This window comes from Oryctolagus cuniculus, chromosome 8 (genome assembly GCF_964237555.1).
Source record: "Oryctolagus cuniculus chromosome 8, mOryCun1.1, whole genome shotgun sequence".
Taxonomy (NCBI): domain Eukaryota; kingdom Metazoa; phylum Chordata; class Mammalia; order Lagomorpha; family Leporidae; genus Oryctolagus; species Oryctolagus cuniculus.
Window position 1 is genome coordinate 18533538 of NC_091439.1, and position 16784 is coordinate 18550321.

Genomic DNA, 16784 nt, shown 5'->3' on the forward strand with positions numbered 1-16784 from the left:
AGTATTGGCAAACCTCTTTTTCTAATGTGTTGTAGTCATTCACTAATTTTGGGGGAAAAAAAAAGATTTATTTATTTGAAAGGCAGAGGGACAGAGATGGAGAGGGAGAGAGATATCCCATCCATTGGTTCACTCCCTAAATGGCTACATTGGCTAGGGCTGGGCCAAAGCCAGGAACCAGGAACTCCATCTGGGTCTCCCGCATGGGTCACAGGGGCCCAAGTACTTGAGCCATCATCTGCTGTCTTCCCAGGTGTATCAGTAGGCAGCAGGATTAGAAATGGAGCAGCTGGGACTCAAACTGGGGCTCCAATTTGAGATGCCGTCATCACAAGCACAGGCTTACCCCACTGTGCCACAACACCAGCCCCCTCATTCACTAATTGACACTCATTTCGTCAGCACCTTCTCTGTACTAGATTAGTGGTTCTCAGAGTGTGCACCCCAGCTCAGCAGTGGAACATCACCTGGGACCATGTTAGAAGAGTAACTTCTTGCCATTCCACCTTCCCCTCCCCAGTCGATCTGATTCAGGAACCTGGGGTGGGGGTAGGGGTGAGGGTGGGAGTGGGGGCAGGGAGGGCCGCAAGCAACCTGTTTAACAAGCCCTCCAGATGTTTCTGTTGTGCCAGAGTTTGAGAGCCGCTGCCTTAGATGCAAGCATACAGACTGTGACAAGAGACAGATCTGTGAATGCGAACATCCAAGAGTTGCTAAAGTAGGATGGAGACACAGAGAACAGTGCCTCACAAAAGAGGGAGTGACCAGTTCAGCATTTTTGGAGGAGGGCTTTGAGAGAATTCCTGAAAGAAGTGATTCTTGAACCGAGTCTGGGGAAAAGGCTAGAACTTTTCTGATTCTACATGGGGGAGGTGACATTCCAGAGAGTAGAAGGGTGCACGCGGTGATGGGCAGGCAACCTCAACTTTAGAAGGCTGCTGGAGAGAAGGACTTTGGGGTTTTGTTCACTGTTGTATCCGCAGTGCCCAGAACATGGCCCTGGCTCACAGGAAGCACTCAGCAACTATTTGGATGATTCAACACAGAGGCCTTAAATTCTTGTGTATCCAGTTTTCCTGAAGTGTTTCTGCCAAAGTCTAAGAGATTCAGACACACAAACCTCATTATGAGAGTTTAAAGTGCCATATTCCTGCAAGAACTTGGCCAATGCCTGGGTTATATAATGTGCTGTATCTTAAAGCGTGGGTTCGCAGGAGACATGTCTCCAGTAAATCTGCCAGGGTGACTCTGTGAGGCCCACAACACTTGCTTGACACAAGCTGATTCTGAATCTACAAACTTTACCTGCAAATTATTGATGCTTCGTCTAAACACATTGGTCTTTGTAACAGAAACCTCGACAGATTCCTCATTAAAATATGAAGAACCAAATATCCCAGGCCGCATATTTCCTTCTGCTTTAGTTAAAATCAACCCTGCATACAAAATGATGGGGTCTTGTACTTCTCTGGTCGTGTTCTCATTTGCTGCCCTGTGCCAGATGCTCACTCTCCTTTCTTCTGGCTGCCAGGGCATACTTCATAGCATCAAACACCTCCCCCAGGGCACCCCTGCATCTTCACACTGACCACAGCGACAGGTCTGGTGGCTGATTCAAAAGAAAGGACTTATGCCAAATTAGACGCCAGTGCTGCGGGTTGTCGTCCCTTCAGAGCCACTTCTAAGGAAGCTGTCCTGAGGGATTTCTTCCACAGCATCCCGGCCATGCCTCCTCTGGCTTCCAGTACCCAATTAACCACAGCCCTGGTCAGCTTGCTCTGGTCCTGATCCCACAGAGCTGCAGAGGAGGGCTACTCACCTGAGTTCCCAAACAAGTGAATCGGAGGTCATAGGTGTTCTCGAGGACAAAGGGACCTTGGGGACCATGGACAACCTACTCCTCAACCCAATCTTATTGCACTGTCTTCTAAGAACATGAGTTTTCTAACTATGACACATGCCAGTGGTCTATTATGTGATAGATGGATAAATGAAAATGTATAATATTTTAGAAACCAAATTTGAAATTGGGCTTGCTTTATTTCTCTGGGCTTACAGAGGGTATATAGTTTGATATGGTTATTCATTAAAAAAATTTTATAGCACATTAATAAAGTTGAGGTTTAGAGAAGAGCTAGGGAGATGTGAGATCTCACATGAGATTCCAGGCAGAAACTGCAACCTTATACATGGAGGTTATAACTTGGAATCTAGCTGCCTCTCTCCATACATTATAAACATTCTGAATAGAGCATTGAACTGGGTGTTTTTGAACCTGAAAACTTTGTTCTTTAAAGTTTATTTTTCTATTCATCCCATGCCTTGAATTTTCTATAAAATGCATTTTTTTCTTTATTTTAATTCTTGCCCCCAGAACATTCTCAGGCTTAATATTTGTGGAGGGAACATATTTGTTAAGCACTGTGTGCTTCAAAAACATTGTTGCTATAAAATAGGATGTTATGATTAAGGCTTTGGTTTTATATAAAAATCAACACCTGACTGCCATGTAACATTTAACATTCTAGGAATCCTGGCTGTTCTTTGGCAGTTTCATTTTATCCACCGGACTCTCTTTCCTGGCTTTTGTTTACTTGGTTGTGGAGGAGAAGGGCTCATTTTCAGCCACTGGTCAGTGCTGAAATCAGCGTTAAATGTATGCAGGGCCACAGATGGGCAAGACACACATTCTTGGGCATTTTGAGTGCATGTAGACAAGTGATGAGGATGGGAAGCAGAATTTTATGAAACACACCAGGTTGGAGGATTTTGTAACCAGTCATGCAAAAAAAATCAGAAAGTAGTGAAGACACTGATCACACATCATTTCATTCTGAGCTGTTGGCTTCATTTATCTAAATATTTGATGGGTATTCATTTGCTGCTATGTGCCTTCAGTCATTGCCAATTCAATGTCCTGCCACAGAATTATTTCCAAAAGTTACTTCAAAATTTATCTAAATGTGGGTAACTATGAAAATTGAGGTTCAGTCTGCAAGGAAAGGGTAAAAAGGTACGTCCCAAGGGCCAAGGAGAGGTGACTGCCGGTTGAGGAGAACATTGTTGAAAAGGGAATTCAAGAAAGAGATAAATATCTGTGGAGCAGAATATTGTTTATCCAGAGAGGAATCACAGGCAGAAGGAGGTTTTGAAAAACTTTTGGAAGTTAATAGAAAGACTGTGATGTGTGGTGGGTGAGGCTAATGAAAGTATGTGTGTGCACAGGTAAACACCCTTATGCTGCAGGGAATAGAATGTTTATGAAGCCAAGAGTGCAATTATGTATTTGCAAATAAAGGATCAAAAAGTGGGGAAAGAAACAAATGAGAAATATGAACAGTGTTAAGGTATACAAATTTAGGAGATGTGTATTGACATTTTTAGAAGAAAAAAAAGTTAGGTTCAGGAGTTCCAATTTGCTATCCCTTATATAAGTTTTAAACTATCTTAGATTTGTGTTAAAGGAGTATGAAAGTTATAAACTAATTTATTTTCATAAGTAACAATCTCTTGACAAGAATGAGATGTACTTGTTTATTTCATGAATCTACCGGCAGGTGCAATAAAAATCACATAAACTGTGATTGCAGGTAAAATACTATGCCATATGACTGTAGGCAGTTTGTACACAGAATGACTTTATTATTCAGAAGTATGTGTAATAGTAAGTAATTTAAGTTGATTGCAAATGAATGGTTATCATCTTTTCTCAATCTTACTCTCCCAGTAAAAATTATAATTTCAAATACTTACCAGGTACCAAATCTCTGGTGCATGTGAGAATTCATCTATTGAATTACTGAATGGACAGCAGTATTTGATACTGATACAGAGTAATTCCCCCTCCTCTTTCCTTGTTTTGCAGCTTGGTTCATCCTCTTCTGTGCCTTTCACATCCATTTTCTCTCAGCTTTTCATGACTGTCGTGGCCCCTCTCATCGTTGGACAGGTAAGATCTCCATTCTATCTGATTGCTTCTTGGTAGATCACATTGTGAGTTCTATGTAATGTCAGGACACTTGGGAGGAAGGATCTTCAGAGGGAAGAGACAATTAGATGAAAATATGAAACTGGAAAAATACATTTCATCAATAATGATACTCTCATCTTTTAGCTTTTAAATTAATGTATTTTTAAAGATTTATTTATTTACCTAAAAGAGCTACAAGAGAGAGAGGGAAAGAGAGAGATCTTCCACCTGCTGGTTCACTACCTAGCATTGGCCAGGGCTAGGCCAGTCAGAGCCAGGAGCCAGAAGCTTCTTCCAAATCTCCCACATGGGTTGCAGGGGACCAAACACTTGGGCTATCTTCTACTGTTTTCCCAGGCTATACTGGATTGTATGTGGAGCAGTTGGGACATAAACCAGTGTCCATATGGGATTCTGGAGTCACAGGAGGCAGCTTTACGCCACAATGCTAGTCCCCCAAATTATTAATTTGCTTTAGTTAGCTAGATATAGAAACACTTGAACCGAATCTTGACTTCCTCGATTTATTTTTAATGGACATATAATATTTGTATTTTTATGGGGTATGATATATGTTTGTACACAGTGTGCCTTGGTAAAATTAAGGTAATTAGCATTTACATCTCCTCATATATTATCATTTCTGTGTGTTGGGAACCTTCAAACTCTTCTCCACTATTTATTTTGAAATGTATAATTAATTGTTGCAAACTGTAATTGCTCCATTGTGCTGTGTATAACGATAGAACTATTTGCCACCTTCTGGCTGTGTTTTGGTACCCATCATCCTCTCTGTCACTATCGTCTCTTTTACCTCCCCTTCCTAGTCTCTAGTGACCTATATTTTACTTTCTGCTCCTATGTGAGTTGCCACAAATGAGTGCGAGCATGCAGTATTTTGTTTCTGTGCCTGTATTATTTCACTTCATGCCACCCTTTTCCATGGCTGAGTAATATTCTATTAGATAGATAGATAGATAGATAGATAGATAGATAGATAGATGCCACTTTAAGTAATTATTTTATTTATTTAAGGGACAGAGCTGACATCCACCATTTTACTCCCTAAATGCCCACCACAGTTGCCAGGGCTGGGCCAAGCTAAAGCCAGGAGCCAGGAATTCATTCCAGGTCTCCCTTCTGGTTGGCAGAGACCCAACTACCACCTGCTGCCTCCCAGGCTGTGTGTTAGCAGGAAGCTGGAATTGGGAAGGGAGCCAGGACTAGAACCCAAGGTCCTGAAATGGGATGAGGGCATGACAAGCAGCTAGAGCGAATGTCTGTTCCAGTATGTCACTTTGAAAACATCCATTCATCTCAGCCCGTTGATTCCATGTCCCAGTTGTTGAGTAGAGCATGCAGGTATCTCTCTGATAGGCTGATTGTGTTTCCTTTGGATACGTACTCAGCAGTAGGATTGCTGGATCGTATGGCAGTTCTATTTGCAGTTTTGTGAGGCTCCTCCATACTGTTTTCATAAGGACTACTGGTCTGTATTCCCACCAGCAGTGTATGAGAGAGTTCCCCTTTCTCAGCATCCTACTCTGCATGTGTTGTTTTTTAACTTTTTAATAATAGCCACTCTAACTGGGATAAAATGATATCTCCTTGTGTTTTTGATTTGCAATTCCCTGATGATTTGTAAAACTGAACATTTTTTCTTTTTTAAAGATTTTTTAAATTTATTTGACAGGTAGAGTTGTAGACAGTGAGAGAGAGAGACAGAGAGAAAGGTCTTCCTTCCGTTGGTTCACCCCCCAAATGGCCACCATGGCTGGTGCTGCATGAATCCAAAGCCAGGAGCAGGTGCTTCCTTCTGGTCTCCCATGCGGGCGCAGGGGCCCAAACACTTGGGCCATCCTCCACTGCCCTCTCAGGCCACAGCAGAGAGCTGGACTTAAAGACGAATGGCCAGGACTAGAACACGGGGCCCATATGGGATGCTGGTGCCGCAGGCGGAGGATTAACCAACTGCACCACAGCACCAGCCCCAAACACTTTTTCATATACTTATGGGTTATTTGAATATCTTATTTTAAAAATGTGTCTTCAGATCATTAGCACATTTTAATCATATTGTTATTATTACTGTTGAGTGTGTATTCTTTAGAGACTCCGAATATCAACCACTAGTCAGTTAAGTGGTTTGCGAAAGTTTTCTCCCGTTCTGTATGTTGTATCTTGGTTTTGTTGATTGTTTCCTTTGCTGTGAAGAAGTTTCTCAGTTTGATAGATCTAATTTTGTTTTTGCTGCTATTTCTAGAGTCTAATCAAAAAATATTTGTCTATATCAATATGTTGAAATGTTTCCCTCTTTTGTAGTTTCATAGTTTGGGGTCTTACATTTACATCCTTGATCTATTTTGAGTTGATTTTCATATATGAAAGTACTTTTAAAAAGTGTATAAAAGGGGCTGGCACTGTGGCATAGTTGGTAAAACTGCCACCTGCTGTGCCAGCATCCCATATGGGCACTGGTTTGAGTCCCAGCTGCTGCAGTTCTGTTGCAGCTCTCTGCGATAGCCTGTGAAAGCAGCAGAAGATGGCCTATGTCCTTGGGTCCCTGCACCCATGTAGGAGACCCGGAAGAAGCTCCTGGCTCTTGGCTTCAGATCAGCTTAGCTCTGACCAATGCAGCCATCTGAGGAGTGAACCAACCAGTGGATGGAAAACCTCTCTCTCTCTCTCTCTCTCTCTCTCTCTGCCTCTGCCTCTCTGTAACCCTGCCTTTCAAATTAATAAACCTTTTTTAAAAAACTGTATGGAAAAATTACATTACAACATTTTGTTTTGCAAAAATCAAAGTGCATGCATCTTTTTATAACGCACATTTTTCCATGAACTTATTGAGGACCTTTAGTATGTATTTCCAAATTTTTTGCACCAAAACTCATCTTTCAGTTTCATTTTCCATGAAATTTTGAAGTACCTGAGTATGGTAGGGGGTAGGAGTCAGTTCATTCTTTGTGTGTTTGTGTGCGTGTATGTGTGTGTGTATAACACAGTTTCATTCTTCTGTAAATGTTTACCCACTTTTCCAGCACCATTTGTTAAAGAGCCTGACCTTTATCCAGTGTATGTTCTCAGAGCCTGTAGTCAAAAAATAGTTTGGCTATGGATATGGGGATTAGTTCTTGATGTTTTATTCTGTTTCATTGGTCCATGTATCTGTTTTTATGTCAGAGATAGTAAGTTTTATAAATTTATACATCTGTGTTTTTAAAGATTTCTTTTATTTATTTGAAAGAGCTGCAGAGAGAGTTAGAGACAGAGAGTGTAGTCTTCCATCTGCTGGTTCACTTCTGAGATGGCTGAAATGGACAGAACTGAGCCAGGAACCAGAAGCTTCTTCTGGGTCTCCCTCGAGGGTACAGGACTCCAAGGAGTTGAGCTGTCCTCCACTGCTTTCCCAAGCACATTAGCAGGGAGCTGGATGGGAAATCTAGCAGCCAATACTCAAACTGGCACCCAAATGGGATGTTGGCGTCGCAGGCCAGGGCTTTAACCCACTGCGCCACAGTGCCACCGGCCCCTATGTCTATTTTTTTTTTTTTTTTGTACTACATAGCCATTTTGAGAATATAAAAAAATCATGACCTATTTCTGTAACTTCTGATGAGGCCATGCCCTTAATAAAGGTCTTTGCCTACAGTTGTATAGATTGTGTAGTACACAATATTGCTATCTTTTATAGAAATGCAGTCTCCTTACAGGCATCACAGATGTGTACATTTATCACTAAAATTTTCTGGCAAGAAGAAGCAAAATACCTTAGAGAAAGGGCTCCCTTTTCTAATGACTACTACTACTACTACTACTACTTCTTCTCCTCCCTCCTCCTCCCTCCTCCCTCCTCCTCCCTCCTCCTTTTCCTCTTCTTCCTCTTCTTTTTTTTGTTACAAATTTATTTATTTTCATTTGATTTGAAAAGCACAGACAGAGAGAGAAGTAAATGAAGAGAGAGATCTCCCATCCACTAGTTCACTCCCCAACAAGCAGGCCTGAATCAGGCACAGCCAGGAGTCCAGAGCTCAATCCAGGCCGCCTATGTGGGTAGTAGGAATCCAGCTACTTGAGCCATCACCTGCTGCCTCTAGGGGTGTGCATTAATAGGAAGCTGGATCAGAAGTAGAGTAGCCAGGACTCAACTGAGCACTCTGGTATGAGATGCACAAGTGGCAACTTAACAGCTATACCAAATCCCTGTGCCCCAAGTTATTTTTTTTTAGCTTTTAACTTGCTAATAATTGGAAATTTGCAGAAAAGTTAGGAAGATAGTACAGAGAGTTGCCATCTGTGTAACTATCTGAATCTATGTTGGATATATGAATTTGTAATAGTATCTCCAGTTGTAATCCAGCTTCCTCTCCTTGCTTGTCTTCCAGCCTCCCAACTTGTAAACTCTCTCTGCAAAAGTATGAAATGTGGTCCTACTACATGCCATTACTTGTTATTGCCAGGAGACATGTATAGTGGTTGCGGAATTGTTAATCCATACCTTCATGGGAAGCAATTTTATCAGAGTACTGTGCTATGTACAGTTCCTTTTCCCCTTGGTCTTTTTTTTTTTTTTAGCCATCATCTCCTCACCTCCTAAGCCCACCAACTCCATTCAGAAATCCTTCAGAGCCCTGATCAACTGACCCTACTTTCTATCCACCACCATCTATTTGACTTGACTTTCCTTCTTCCCCAGCTTAGATTCCATAGTCCATCTTTATAATCATGCTTTTGTAAATACTCTCAACTCCTCCAGACTTTTGTGCCTTAACTGTGTTTGCTCAGAAAGGCCCAACAGTAGTTAAACCCAATCCTTGTCTACTCCATGAGGCAATGAGCTGCTCGCATTCCATTGGCCCTCATTAGCCCCACTCCTTGGAATACCTCGTATTCTTCAACTCACCGGCTCGCCATTTGACTTACTTCCCAAAGACCCAATCACACTTCTACCAGAGCAGCTGAGTTGTCCTTGTAAGAGAATACACATAGGTCTTATTGGTGGCCACCTGTCACCGGGGTGTCAGCCAGTTTTAACTTCGGCTGAGTTTGTGTCATCTTCTGCTTCTTGATTACTGTGTTTGTTGTTTTGCCCTCCACTTAGCTCTCAAACCAGAAGGTGCGCTCCATGACAATGGGGAGCTTGCCCCCCTTGGTTATTTCTACATCTCTGAGCAGTCTGTTGACTCACCTAAACTGTAGTACATGACCTTGGAGGACCTTGCTTCAAGTGCTCGAATGCCCTAGTCCAGAGAAAACATGGTGTGCAAGTCAGCTAGTTTCTCAGTTGCAATTAGCCCTGCCAAATTGTGAAAATAAACATGTCTGTAGATGTATATGCATCTTATAAAATGAGATTTTTTTTACCGGCGCCACGGCTCACTAGGCTAATCCTCCGCCTGTGGCACCAGCACCCCGGATTCTTTTTTTTTTTTTTTTTTTTTGACAGGCAGAGTGGACAGTGAGAGAGAGAGACAGAGCGAAAGGTCTTCCTTTGCCATTGGTTCACCCTCCAGTGGCCGTCGCGGCCGGCGCACCGCGCCTATCCAAAGGCAGGAGCCAGGTGCTTCTCCTGGTCTCACATGGGGTGCAGGGCCCAAGGACTTGGGCCATCCTCCACTGCACTCCCTGGCCACAGCAGAGAGCTGGCCTGCAAGAGGGGCAACCGGGACTAGAACCCGTTGTGCCGGCACCACAAGGCAGAGGATTAGTCTAGTGAGCTGCGGCGCCGGCCAACCCTGGGTGCTAGTCCCGGTTGGGGCGCCAGGTTCTAGTCCCAGTTGCTCCTCTTCCAGGCCAGCTCTCTGCTGTGGCCCGGGAGTGCAGTGGAGGATGGCCCAAGTCCTTGGGCCCTGCACCCGCATGGGAGACCAGGAGGAAGTATCTGGCACCTGGCTCCTGGCTTCGGATCTGCGCAGTGCCAGCCGTAGCAGCCATTTGGAAGGTGAACCAATAGAAAAGGAAGATCTTTCTCTCTGTCTCTCTCTCTCTCACACTATCTAACTCTGCCTGTCAAATAAAAATAAATAAATAAATAAATAAATAAATAAATAGAAATTTTATCACTACCTGTTTGACAAATGCTGGGAACTGGAGGCAGAAGAAAATGACCAGGAAATGTGAACTGAATATATTTTTCTTAATCACTCAGTAGTGATTAAAATCTTATCATTCACCTTTGGATTTATAGTCTTAAGAGGGAATTATATTTTTCTGTGTTTTCCCTATATAGTCTTTTAAAAAAAAAAAAGATTTATTTAGTTATTTGAAAGGCAGTTACAGAGAGACAGAGAGACAGAAAGTCTTCCATTTGCTGGTTTACTCCCTAAATCGCTGCTATGGCCAGAGCTGGGCCAATCTGAAGCCAGGAGCCAGAATCTTCTAGATTTCCCACACAGGTGCAAGGGCCCAAGGACTTGGGCCATCCTCCACTGTTTTCCCAGGCCATAGCAGAGAGCTAGATCAGAAGGGGAGCAGCCAGGACTCAAACCAGTGCACAAATGGAATGTGCAGTGGCTTTACTTGCCGTGACACAGTGCCAGCCCCCAGTATTTTCTTTTTTTTTTTTTTATATTTATTTATTTATTTATTTATTTGAAAGGCAGAGTTACAAAGATGGAGAGGCAGAGGTAGAAACAGAGAGATTGTCTATCCACTATGTCACTCCCCAAGTGGCTACAATGGCCAGGGCAGGGCCAGGCCAATGCCAGGAGCCAAGAGCTTCTTCAAGATCTCCCACATGGGTGCAGGGATCTAAGGACTTGGGCTGTGCTCCGCTGCTTTCCCAGGCACATTGACAGGGAGCTGGACTGGAAGTGGGGCAGCTGGGTCTCGAACCAGCTCCCATATGGGATGTAGGCATTTTACCCTCTGTTCCACAGCATGGGCCCCAGCTGCAGTATTTCTTTTGAGCTGAAATCCTCATCAACTGGCTCCAATGAAATGAAATTTAGTTTGGTATTCCTCTCTGCACAGATGACTCCTGGACCTCACTTGTCTGAGTTGTAGAATAGCAAGAGGACTGCAAAATGTTAGTGGGAAATGGAATTAAAATATGAGTTTATTTTAGTGAAAAAATTTAAAATTCAAATTCTTGCGTTATTTGTATCAGGAATTTCTGAAGACTCTCTCCTATGCATGGATTTCAAAAACCTTTTTTCACTAAAATATACCTCTTTAAATTTAGTTTCCCTGAGCCTTTTGAAGTACCTCATGTATCTTCTAACCTACAGGTGCTGGGACTGTGAGAAATAAGATTAGTCTTTCCATAGTTAGGAGATTGCTTCTTCTATCAATTCTCAAAGAATAATAAAATAAAATAAATAATAAAATTTGTGCCACCGTAATATTTCCTTTCATTTTCTGACAAACCCTTTCAACACTTCTAATTGCTTCTGACTAATGCTTATTTTATTAGTTACATCTAGAGAAATTTATGAATAAGTGTTAATGAAACAGAATTTCCACCATCTTTCAGTATTTTCTGTCACCTTGTGTATTTTTCAAAGCAGGTCACTAAAACCCACTTTCTTCTCCTTGTGAATTAATAATAAAACATCAGACGTATACATTATCATTCATGCATCCTCTGGTCTTTCCATTAGTGATTTGTTTCACAGTTTGAGATTGGCCTTTTATATTAAGTAATCTTCCACTAAAGCAGAAGTTAGTTTTATTAATGCTAGCAAAATGTTGCACTTTTAGAATCAAATATGAGATCTGAACTGGTTTCACAGCTTCACATGAAAGAGAAAAGTGACTGTCACATTACGCTGTGGGCTATGCTGAAAACAGTGAGGGAAACACCACAAAGCCAGGACATGTAAATAAGAAAGTGACTGTGTGCCATGTGCAAGCCCTGTTCCTAAGGTCTATTTTGTTTATCACTGCAGCTACTGTTCTGTCTCACAGATGAGGGAAGGTAAGGAATTTGCCCAAGATCACGGAGTAAGGAGTGAGCCAGTTTGAAGGTTAGGCGCTCTGTGGCTCCAGGGTCCCTACCCTTAACTGCTGTGCTGCAGCTCCCTCCTGAAGTAGGAGCCTTTTTCCTGCCTGCATCACTTTTTAACCTCCCGCAATTCCTTTGGTCTCTGTGCCTCCAGTTTCCATCGTGAACTCAGCAAGCTAATACCTGCACCATCTTTTTCTTTGTTTCTTTTTTTTTTTAATATATTTATTTGACAGGTGGAGTTATAGACAGTGAGAGAGAGAGAGGGACAGAGGGAAAGGTCTTCCTTCCATTGGTTCACTCCCCAAATGGCCGCCACGGCTGGCACTGCGCCCATCCGAAGCCAGGAGCCAGGAGCCAGATGCTTCTTCCTGGTCTCCCATGCGGGTGCAGGGCCCAAGGACTTGGGCCATCCTCCACTGCACTCCCGGGCCACAGCAGAGAGCTGGACTGGAAGAGGAGCAGCCGGGACTAGAACCCAGCACCCACATGGGATGCTGGTGCTGCAGGCAAAATTAACCAAGTGAGCCACAGCGCTGGCCCCTGCACCATCTTTTTCATGAAAATTAAATAAAATAGTAGTGGAAGAGGTTTTTCAGAGAGAAGCTGATAATAGGTGCTTTTTATACCCATTTGTTATCATTATTCATCGTCTTTGTAAAGTACATAAATATTTTAAATCATCTCAACATTTAATGAAAATACTTTTAAAGAAACGTATTCTATAAATTGGATTTGATTTTGTATCTATACATTGCAGTAGGATATTAATGAAGAAACAAAATACTTTTTGAAAATATATGAATTCAGTGCAACAGAGGATAAAAACTGGAGAAATAATCCAAAGTCACTTTGAAGAAAAATAAATTTTAAAATTCAGGCTTAATATGAAAAATAAACCATTATATATTTTCACTCAATAGCCAACTTGTAAATTTAAAAACAGAATAGAAAGAAAAGGACATACCTTGACAAAAATATGTAAGAAAACTCAAATAATAGATACTCTCTTTCACAGTTATCCCAGTGTATTGACATTCTTCACCTAAGGTCTGTCATTCTTACAGGTTTCCTGCTTGGAAGCCATGCAGTAGTTGATATGTAACTCAGCTCACTGAAAGTATAGAGAGTCAAATTTGCATTCCCTTTAAAGATCCTGCTACCTAATTGATCCTGCTACCTAATTTAAAATCAAGAAAGTCAAAATGTTGTAGACAATAAAATAAAAGCTTCTTAAGAAAAAAATTTTTCCCACTCCTCAGGGAAAAGCAAACAAATTAATGAGAATTTGACACTTAACTTTGAATATCTGAGTTTCTCTAAGCAATGAGAGCAAATGAGTATATAGAAAGATACAACTGGCCCTCTCACCAGAATGACTTTTCTTGCCTCATCTCAATTTTTCTTTATTTTTCCTCCCTAAAAAAAATACCAAAGTGTGGATATCAAATTGTCTTGATCTATTTCTAGCAAAGTCTTGTTTCTTGTAAGGTTATTAAAAATTTCTATAAGGCGAAGAAGTTTGGATAAATTAAAAATAAGATGAATTCTAAACTAATGGAGAGAAATTGTACCAAAAATGAAAGTTGCTGGTTTGGGCATTTTGCCTAATGTTAAGATGCCTGAATCTACATCAGAGTGCCTGGATTCAGTATATGGCTCTGGCTCCAGACTCCAGCTTCCTGCTAATGCAGACCTTGGGAGGCAGTGGTGATGGCTTAAATAGTTGGGTCCCTGCCACTATTTGGGGGAACTGGATTAAGTTTCCAGCTCCTGGCTTCAGCATGACCCAACCCAACCCCTGTCTTCTCTGTCTGTATGTCTGTCTCTCTCGCTCATTCTATTTCTCTGCTTCAAAAAAAAAAAAAAAAAAAGTTGCTGAACTAAGAGAAAATGAGATTTCCTAGAGTTTATATCCAAAGAATATCTTTGAAGCCTGTCAAGACTACTTCACCCAGTTTGTTTATGAATCATTTTTAACACTTTTCCAACCACACAGTGCAAAAGCAGTTTTTTTGTGAATTTAATTTTAGAGGAAGATGGAAAAGCTCTGTGGAATCTAGCAATTTATAAAATGGTTTACTTAGAAAACACAGACAAATGTCACAATAAGACTAAAAGTGGTTCAAGACAGTCTGTTTCATTCTAGGGTTATTGTTTCATTTGTGGGTCTATCCAATTCCCAACTTTTCAGTTGCTTTCTTTATTGAGATTAAGTGTCAGCATTAACCATTGATGTGTTTAGAAGATAGGCATATTAACTAGGGACATTCTGGACTCAGAAGCCTTCGTTTTGAGCCATACTAAAGCAATTCTGCTCTACTGTGAGACTCTGGGTACTTTGTAATGGAGAAAGAGATTGTTAGGTTTCCTAAATCAAATTACTGCGTATAGAATTGATTGATGATTAGAGCTTGGTCTTGGCCTCTGAATGGCTTTATCTGGTAACCCCATTCATATTTATTTGTTTACTGTTTTGGAGAGGGACAATGGTAGCAGGAGAGGAGGAAAATTTCACTGTTGAAATTGGGATCTTGGCCTGTTGCAGAGAGAGATCTTTTACATCTTTAACATTGCATTTTAAAACAAGATCGAAGGACAGCCTTGATTTCAGTAATGCCATATAATTTCCATTTATTTTATTTCCTAAAGGAGTTGAGTTTGTATTGAATTTGGGCAGCCATCAGTTTTATACTACCAAACAAAATAGATCATGAACTGATCCTTTAAGGGAAGTCCCTTTGTAGCCTTCTAATAACCAGCTGCCCCCATGGAGACATAGAAGTATACTTCAAAAAGTTCTTTGTGCCGGCGCCGCGGCTCACTAGGCTAATCCTCCGCCTAGCGGCGCCGGCACACCGGGTTCTAGTCCCAGTCGGGGCGCCGGATTCTGTCCCGGTTGCCCCTCTTCCAGGCCAGCCCTCTGCTGTGGCCAGGGAGTGCAGTGGAGGATGGCCCAGGTGCTTGGGCCCTGCACCCCATGGGAGACCAGGAAAAGCACCTGGCTCCTGGCTCCTGCCATTGGATCAGCGCGGTGCGCCGGCCGCAGCGCGCCGGCCGCAGCGCGCCGGCCGCGGCGGCCATTGGAGGGTGAACCAACGGAAAAGGAAGACCTTTCTCTCTGTCTCTCTCTCTCACTGTCCACTCTGCCTGTCAAAAAAAAAAAAAAAAAAAAAAAAAAAGTTCTTTGAAAGTGGAATCAAAAGATAAGTTTATTTTCATGCAAAAAATTGAAATATATGCATGTGCAAGGGATCTGCAAAATGTTCATGGAAAATGTATATTGTGAAAAAACTGCATAGACTTCAAAAATTTTTACACCCAAACATAGCTTTCATTGTTTCCCATAAACTTTTTGAAGTACCCTCGTATCTGGACATGGAGCCATGTGGATAACCTCTAGCACTGCTACGTAAAATATGTGCCCTAATGTGCCAGTCTATAGTGCTGTGTGAAGCAGCTGCTCTTATTTCTCCATACTTCACTGCATTTTAACTTTAAAGAAAGAAATGAACACGAGATAGATTACTATGAGCTGGGATCACTAATACAAACAAACCAAAAATCTTTCCTAAATCCAGTTGTAACTTTTACAAGAGAGAACTCCTTAAAAAAAAAAAGTAACCATTATTTATCTGTATATAACACATCCCCCCTTCATTCCCACTCCACCCAACTTTCACGGTTTTGTGTCTGTACCTTGTGTCACCTGCTCCATTTTCTGCCAAAGACTCCCTTTGTTTACCCTGTTTCACTCAGTGACTCCTTAAGAATGGTGGAAGTTGATGCAGTAGCCATTTGTACGGAGGTTCCATTGATAGTACAGTAGTTTATTTTGTTCTTGAGTGTCTTGTAAAGATAGGCTCCACTGTGAATTAAGCCTTTTCAGTGACAGAGCAGATGATGACAGAACCCCAGCAGCCTTATCAGAAGAAGTTTCTTGACCTCATTATTGCTAATGGATCCATGGTAATTCAGCCTGTTGTGAAATCTCATGTTCAATTATGCAGGATAATGAGTGACTCAAAACATAATATGTCTCAACTATCATCCTCATAATGGCTTGTACAGCTTCTTTCAAAAGTGAAACGAGGTTTTAAGGAGAGTGGCTCACTTTTATGTCCAATAGAAAGTTATCACCAATATTCAGGCTGTCCTAATTTTCAATATCTGATTTGATTTTTAAATAAGAAAGGATTGCTCTATAACTTTCTATTTCACTAATCCCTTTGTAGGACAGTTAGGACAGGTTTATTCATTTTTAAGTGTTAATTCTGGAATTCTAAAAGCATGCAAATGGCATTTGTCTTTGGATTCACTAAAACTCTAGATATTCAGAGTTTGAATTATTTAAACTCCCACAACACATGCACTTTTGCTTTTCAAGCATGAGTTATAATTTAATTAAAAACTTCTGGTGCATTGCTAGCATTTTAAATATTAATATGTTCCATGGATCACTTTCGATTATCTACCGTCTTGAAATTCTTGAAGATGTCAGATTTTTAAGATTCCCAAAGTTGCACTTGGAATTGTCTGTCGAGGCAAAGGGGACTGTGATAATTACACACATCCATTAGGATCAGCAGAGGAGATAAACTTTGGGGAGGCTTAATGGGCATGTCTCAGTGACAGCTAGCAAAGAGCATTTGGCATGATTAAGGATGGATTTGAATGCAGTTGAAAATATACTCTCATTATGGACGCCCAGTGGAAGTTGCACTACAAATGCTAAATTCCCCAGAAGAAGAGCGGTGTGGCAGGAAGGTTTTGAAATCCACTGTGGCCATCATCCAAATTATTCTCTTTCCTTTATGTCTTTCTGCTGTCAGAATCACTTTGTGATGCCCAATCCAACTCCCTACATCG

At 41.5% G+C, this 16784-nt stretch overlaps 1 protein-coding gene across 8 annotated transcripts in view; it reads left to right on the forward strand.

Moving 5' to 3' along the window:
• SLC10A7 (solute carrier family 10 member 7) overlaps window positions 1-16784 on the forward strand; it is a 290444-nt gene that overhangs the window by 232044 nt on the left and 41616 nt on the right. For all 8 annotated transcript variants that reach the window (XR_011378233.1, XR_011378229.1, XR_011378230.1 and 5 more), the window contains one exon: window positions 3866-3949. Coding sequence is in view for 4 of the 8 variants with exons in the window: in XM_051820007.2 (XP_051675967.1) it covers window positions 3866-3949 (84 nt within the window). In the remaining 4 variants the exon portion in view is untranslated. Of the gene's footprint in view, window positions 1-3865; window positions 3950-16784 lie in introns of those variants that run through there.